The 7469-nt window shown below is 46.9% G+C and overlaps 1 protein-coding gene across 3 annotated transcripts in view; it reads right to left on the bottom strand.

Annotated features, from left to right (window-relative positions):
- Positions 1-3231: 3231 nt before the first annotated feature.
- TTF1 (transcription termination factor 1) overlaps positions 3232-7469 on the bottom strand; it is a 28805-nt gene continuing 24567 nt past the window's right edge. For all 3 annotated transcript variants that reach the window (XM_043916527.1, XM_043916528.1, XM_043916530.1), the window contains 2 exons: positions 4749-4834; positions 3232-3505 (listed from right to left, as the gene is read on the bottom strand). In XM_043916527.1, the coding sequence (XP_043772462.1) occupies positions 3321-3505; positions 4749-4834 (271 nt within the window). In that variant the 3' untranslated portion in view covers positions 3232-3320. The remainder of the gene's footprint in view (positions 3506-4748; positions 4835-7469) is intronic.

Below are 7469 nucleotides of genomic sequence, written 5' to 3'. Positions count from 1 at the left end.
TAAGTGTCTCGTCCACAGTCATGCACTTAGTAAAGGGCCAATTCAGGATTTGGATTCAGGCCCTGCAGACTCCAAAGCACAAGTGCTCTTTTCCACGTGCAGCAGCTGGCAGGTCTGTTCCCCACTGGGGCCAGGGACAGAACTCTGGTCTCCCCAGTGGCTAACTGGAACCTCTTCCCAATTACCCACAGCCCTGCAGGGCCTGAGTCAGCGCACGGAGCACTGGTGGTCTTGAAGCCTGGCATGTGGAGCCTGTACCTCTGAATCCGCTGGGCTTTCCAGTAGAGAGAGCTGGCAGGGCAGGGGCTTCCTGTTGCTGCCATCACTGATTGCTGCATACCTAGTGGCTTTAAATGATGCAAATGATTATGTTACAGCTCTGCAGGTCGGAAGTCTGATGTGGGTCTCTAAAATCAAGGTGTCATAAAGGCTGTGTTCCCCCTTAGCATGCTGGGGAAGAATTCACTTCCTCACCTTTCCCGGTTCCTAGAGGCCTCCTGTATTCCTTGGCTGGTGGCCTCTTCATCTTCAAAGACAGACACAGCCGATCTCAACCTTCTGGTTGTTGCTCCACCCTGACTCTGCTTCCTTCATCCTTTCTCATCCTCTGACTCTCTGGGACTTCCTGGGTTGCTTCAGAGGCCTGCCGCAGGGAGGGATCAGAGAGGTGCCACTTTGTCCTTCTTTGCTGTATAAGATTCCAGTCCCACCACTACCTAGGGGGCAAAGGTGGTCTTGGGTGGCACTCCATGCCAGGCACTGTGCCTGGCGTTGCAGTTTTCGGGGGACACAGCAGAACTGGCCTTGGTCCCCCACATTGGTTCACATTCTTTGTCTGCTGCACAGTGGACATCCCACCTGGCTTTTCTTGGTCTCCCAGAAGGCGTACTGCTCCCAGAGGACCGGTTTAGACGCTCAGAACATGTACATTCTTAAGGCTCTGATGTATTCTACCACATTGTCCTCCAGAAGTGAAAGTCGTTCAGTGTATCCTACTCTTTGCAACCCCAAGGACTATACAGTCCATGGCATTCTCTAGGCCAGAATACTGGAGTGGGTAGCCTTTCCCTTCTCCAGGGGATCTTCCAAACCCAGGCATTGAACCCAGGTCTCCCACATTGCAGGCTGATTCTTTACCAGCTGAACCACAAGGGAAGTCATATTCCCATCAGCATGAAGATTGGTATGTTTGACAGACAGAAGGAGGTGACTAGGGCAAAATGCTTGTTAAAAAGAAAATCCTCACTTGTTTCCTGAATATTTATTGAGTGTCTATTGCGTGTACAACATGGTGAGAGGTCTGGGGATACACTGTAAAGAAAGCTGAGCGCCAAAGAATTGATGCTGTTGAACTGTGGTGTTGGAGAAGACTCTTGAGAGTCCCTTGGGCTGCAAGGAGATCCAACCAGTCCATCCTAAAGGAAATCAGTCCTGGGTGTTCATTGGAAGAACTGATGCTGAAGCTGAAACTCCAATACTTTGGCCACCTGATGCGAAGAGCTGACTCATTTGAAAAGACCCTGATGCTGGGAAAGATTGAGGGCAGGAGGAGAAGGGGACGACAGAGGATGAGATGGTTGGATGGCATCACTGACTCAATGGACATGAGTTTGGGTAAATTCCGGGAGTTGGTGATGGACAGGGAGGCCTGGTGTGCTGTGGTTCATGGGGTTGCAGAGTCGGACACGACTGAGCGACTGTAAGTGAACTGAACTGAATTTAGGAGTCCTAAACTCGTTCTCCATATTCTTCCTTCTCCCATGATGGCAAGTTTGGGAGAACGTCTAGCTCTGTGGATGAGTTAACCAACATCACACATCCTGGTGCTACATAAACATCAGAGAATACTCAGGAGAGGGGGCGTTGCATCTCGGCACAGAGGGGGACATCATGGCATAGGATGTTGTTCACCCACACCTGCTTTTCTATGCTCTCCCCTGTACAGATGAGGCTAGAAGCCTGGGGACTTGATTCCCCTCACCAGCAGGGTTCTGCTAAGGGGCTGCCCATGGGAGGCACTCGTGGGAGGCTAGGCAGTAGGAGGGAGGCGGAAGCCGTTGTGCTCTAAGCAGACACAGGTGCACAGGCTCCTGTAGCAGCAGACAGCCCAGAGTCTGCAAAGTCAGCACCAGGGCGTGTTCATCTGAGCCGCTCAGGGCTGTAGCCGCTTCCCCTCAGTTCCCTATCGCTGCGCAGTTCAGCCTCTCCCGTTTGCCCCTTTGTCTTATGAACAATTTCATAACCTAAATCCCTATATTAAATCTTCTGTTTGAAGTATCTAGAGCTGTTTGCTTTCCCGATCGATGGATTAGCCCAATGTTAAGATTACCTTTCAGATTCCATCAGGCATGGGTTGTGACCGAGGCCCAGGCAGCACCTGTCAGGAAGTCTAACGGAAGCAGTTTTTTCCAGAAGCAGTGGAAGAGACTGCTGGCTGGTTTGTTTTTTCCAGTTAAACAGCAGATGAATTCTGTGACTGGCTTTGAAAGGGCCACTTGTATGGACAACACCTATCTTCAGACACGAGAATCACACACAGGAAGATGAGATACACCCACCGTGACGGGCACACGGGAACTGAAACCAGGCCGTGGAAACACAAACCTCCCTGTACCACTGACCTAATACACACACAGAACATACGTCTAAACAACTGAAAAACAGAAAGCAAAATGGCACGCACTAATAAAGTTGTTAATGTTCTTTTTTTGTCGAGGGTACATATAGTCGAATCCACACCATGAAAATGTTCACTGGAGGAATTCTGTGGCGGTCCAGTGGCTGGGATTCTGTGCTTTCACTGCCTAAGGCCTGGGTTCAGTACCTGGTCAGGAAGCTAAGACTCCAAAAGCTGCACAGCGCAGCCAAAAAAAAAAAAGAGAAAATGTTCATAGGACATGACTACCTTGTTGCCATTAGAAGGATCTGGGACCCCGCTGTTTTGTGAAAAGCATTCAAAAGTCAAAGTGCTAGTCACTCAGCCGTGTCCGACTATCTGCAATCCCACAGATTGTGGCCCGCCAGGCTCCTCTGTCCATGGGGTTTCCCAGGCAAGAATACTGGAGTGGGCTGCCATTCCCTTCTCCAGGGGGTCTTCTTGACATAATGGCACAGAAATACTAAATCAACCCACACACTCACCTTTCTTTTCACATTCAGACAGACTTGAATATGAAATGTGAACCAATGTTTAAATGCTTCAGAATATAAGTTATCATTTTCAGACCCTTCTTTAGTAAAATCAATAGTGAAAATATCTTTATTGACATCTATAAATAAAACCAAACCTAGAAAAATGGACAAGAGAGAGTATCAGCTGCTTAACTTTTTTCATCTCTGTCTTCTCCCTCACTGTCGTCATCATCATAATAAAAGATGTCTCGAAACAGGAAGACGGGCTTAGGGGCTGCTGGAGCCTGGATCTCAGTCCCCTTTTTCTCCATCATCTTCTCCAACTTCTCTTTAAGCAGCGGTAGACTCGTCTCATAAAGGTAGTCTATGATCTCTAAAGAAAAGAGATTGAATCTTGAGATGGTCTGACAATGCCTCTTTTCAAGGTCAAGGACAGAGGGTGCTTATGATGACAACGTATCACTACTGGCTTTACTGTGTGCCAAGACCCAGCTCTAACGGGTTCACTCACAGTCTCTCCTTCAACCCTCTAAAAAATCCTATGAGAGGTAGGCCCTATTGTTCACCCATTTTTCAAATGAGGCATAAAGACATTATGTAACTTGCCCAAAGTCATGGAGTCTGGAGGGTAAAGCCAGATTCAAACTCAGGAAGTGGGGTCTGCTGAATGCAAGAAGCAATTCGTCACGCACTACAGAGCAGGGCGTCACTCAAGCCAGCAGTTCCCAAACATGACGCTGGGCAAGGTACAGGCGACGCTGCTCTAAGTTTGTTAGAGGAAAATCGAGCCTCTGGACCCAGCCTAGACATGAGGATGCACTGTGACTGCGGTGAAACCCAGGGCAAGTCCCCTATAGATGAACCTTCAAGCTGAGAACTTTCAAAATGCGAGTATGTGTTTGCATCTCCAGTTACGTAAGTCAGTCCACGTGTCCGGTGCACCTTGTCACATGCGTGGGTCCTCTACAAGTGGGTTTGCTTTTGTGTGCTTCACAGCACACTGCATACTCTCACGGTCTAGGTCTGAGCATTACACATGGAAATCACTCACAAAAGGCTGCAGAGAAAGAGCTGGGCACGTCCAGTTGTCTGTGAAACAGTGTGTGTGCAGGCATGTGGTGCGAGTGTGTGTATGTGAGTGTATGGTGTGTGCAACCCAGAATCACTCAGTTACACACCAAGTGCTTGCTAAGTGCCCGGCACCCTGGTGACCACATTTTACAAGTTTGTTAGCTTTTTAGTACCTTCAAAAAAAGGAAGGGGTTGCAAGCGTATGTGTTCATTTGCTTGGTTGTGTCTGACTCTTTGCGACCCCATGGACTGTAGCTTGCTAGGTTCCTCAGTCCATGTGATTCTCCAGGCAAGAATACTGGAGTCAGCTGCCCTTTCCTTCTCCAGGGGATCTTCTCCACCCAGGGATTGAACCCATGTCTCCTGCACTGGCAGGCAGGTTCTTTACCACTGAGCTGCCAGAGAAGCCCCAGGTAGGAGTTATAATTTGTCAGTTTTCACATTTGAAGAATCTGAGGTCCCCAAAAGTCACCTACCCGAGGTCACATGACCAACACGTGCCCCCATGTGTTGTTTTTAACTATTCAAATCCAGACAACACTGACCTGGGAAAGTCTTCTTCTGCCAGAAGGGGACGCAGGTAGCTTTCAGTTTATAAAATTTAGTTTGGACGTAAGACGGGGGAACATCCCTTTAGAAAGGAAAAGGTGTCAAAAAGTTAGTGGCAGTTCAAAATAACTCCTTTCAGTCCTGTGTACTAAACGCGCTGATTAAGGGGTGGTCTACAGACACAAGTGGCTTTCTTAATCCTCGTGTCTACACGTGTGAGAAAAATAAGACATATGAAAAGCTACTGTTCACTTAAACACACACATACAAAAGGAAGAAAAACAGCAGTACAGTAAGATGAATTCTGTCTAAACTAGAATAAACTAGCAGAAAGGAAGACAAGCTGTAATACTAGTGCACAGAAGCTGATGCTTACGTGTCCTCAGCCTGGCTCTCTGCTCGCCGCGGAGCAGCAACAAGCCTCACCACTGCTCTGTGAGGGGGCTCCAACTCTGAGCCCTCACTTTGGGGATGGGGAGACCGAGGCACAGAGGAGCCAGCCAGCCAAGGTTTTACAGATGAGAAGGGGAAGGGGCTGGGACGTCACTTGGGTCCGTTCCAAATTCTGCACTTTTTTGGCTATTTTTTTTTTAATTGAAGTTAATTTATAATATTAAGTTTTAAGTGTGCAGCAGAGTGATTCAGTCACAGTCACACATACACACACACGCACACATACATATTCTTTCCTCAGATTTTTTCCATTATAGATTAGTATAGGATATTGAGTACAGTTCCCTGTGCTATACAGTAGGTCCTTGTTGTTTATTTTATATAGTTGTATATGTATGTTAATCCCAAACTCCTAATTCATTCCCTCACCCCTTCCCATTCTCCTTTGGTAACCATAAATCTCTTTTCTATGTCCATGAGTCCGTTTCTGTTCTTAAGTAAGTTCATTTGTATTCTGTTCATAAATAAGTTCATTTGTATCATTTTTTTAGATTCCACATGTAAGTGATATCATATGGTATTCGTCTTTCTTTGACTTATTGCACTTAACTACGATAATCTCTAGGTCCATCTATGTGGCTACAAATGGCATTATTCATAAGTCCTACACTCTTAACTACTACAGTTAGGATAACTATATACTTGTCACGATGCAAAGGCAGGGGTCTGGATTTTCAATTTTGCAAAGCTAAAGAAGGTGGACACCTATGGTGTGCTAGTGAGTCAAATTCATTTTCCACTTACAAAAAGCAGGATGGAAACAACCAAATCTTAAAAGCTTTTTTTTTAATTGAAAAATTGCTAATGTCACTTCCTGGACATGTCTAAGTCGCTCAGTCGTGTCCGACCCCATGGCAATTGCCCCATGGCAATCTCCAGGCCAGAATACTGAAGCGGGTAGCCTTTCCCTTCTCCAGGGGACCTTCCCAATCCAGGGATTGAACCCAGGTCTCCCGCATTACAGGCGGATTCTTTACCAGCTGAGCCACAAGGGAAGCCCCGCTGGGCCTGTCTTCCCCCTTAAACCATAAAAGTGTGACATATTTGTTTTGACAATGAGCTAATCTAGACGTTGCATGATCAGTGGGAATAATTCGATCTGCTGCACATGTGGAAGACAGCCGGGCTCTTTATGCCTCCTTGTGGCAGCGGCGGCTCGCGGAGCTCACGCCAGGCGCCGTCCCCTTCTGTGCTGATTACGGACGTGCCAACCATCCCACAAACGAGGAGACGGCGGTGCAGAGACAAGCGAGGGGACCACCTGACCAAGGCTGGCTAAGTAACAAGCAGAGTCCCAGGACTTGATGCCCAGTCTGTCTGACTGCAAAGGCCAAGTTCTAGGGCATCTGGAGAACCTCCCTTCTTCCCACAGTGCCCAGAGTGCTCTGCAGATCAAAGCATGGGCTTCAAGAAGTAACATTTTCAAATGAGGCGGGTGTTACATTTCATTAGGCAGGGACACTGTCTTTAAAATCCTGCCTAAATAATTCATGAGGGAGGCTTCAAGAACCCGAGGAATTTAATTATTTTCACTGTTTTAATTTATTATTAAAACTTTGAGAACATTCTACTTCCAACAGCATTTGACTGGATGCCATGATGTCTATTTTACAGCACTGAGATTCCTAAATCTCTTTTCTGCTTCTTTTTAATCCTTTGGCCGTGCTGCACAGCGTGCAGAATCTTGGTTCCCCGACCAAGGATCAAACCCGCACCCCCTGCACTGGCAGTGTGGACTCTTAACCACTGCACCTCCAGGGAAGTCCTGAGATTTCTAAATCTTAACCAGAACATTCAATATTTAAGTATATAATTCTACTTAAAATCACTAAAAATCCACTTTTAAGAAATGTGATTTGAGGCAATGTTGCGAGATACCCAAACACTTACTGAAAAAGTGTTTCAGTTTTTTTTCACTTACTGAAAAAGTCAGGGTTTTTCAAAAGTGGTTTGATATGGCAAAGGGAGAGATGTGTCCACATGAATACTTCCTGGGGTGGGAGTTGGTGGGGTGCACAGCAGGATCCCCTCCCTTCAAAGTCCCTGACAGCCCCCCTTAGGGACCCACCAACTGAAGAGCAGACGCCCCACTGCTGAGATGAGCTGGGGAAGGAAAGGGTTTGGAACCGTGGGGTGTGTGACTCTTGATAGGGCCTGCCACTAAACCATTCCAATTCCAAGTAAAAACAAACAACCAAAACTGATTATGCTTTGTCCATAATCCTGAGATGTAAACAACTAACCACTATGCTTTATGGTTTGAA

Source organism: Cervus elaphus, chromosome 11 (assembly GCF_910594005.1).
Source record: "Cervus elaphus chromosome 11, mCerEla1.1, whole genome shotgun sequence".
NCBI lineage: Eukaryota > Metazoa > Chordata > Mammalia > Artiodactyla > Cervidae > Cervus > Cervus elaphus.
The sequence above is the reverse complement of the archived record's forward strand: the minus strand, read 5'-3'. Positions and strand labels throughout refer to the sequence as shown.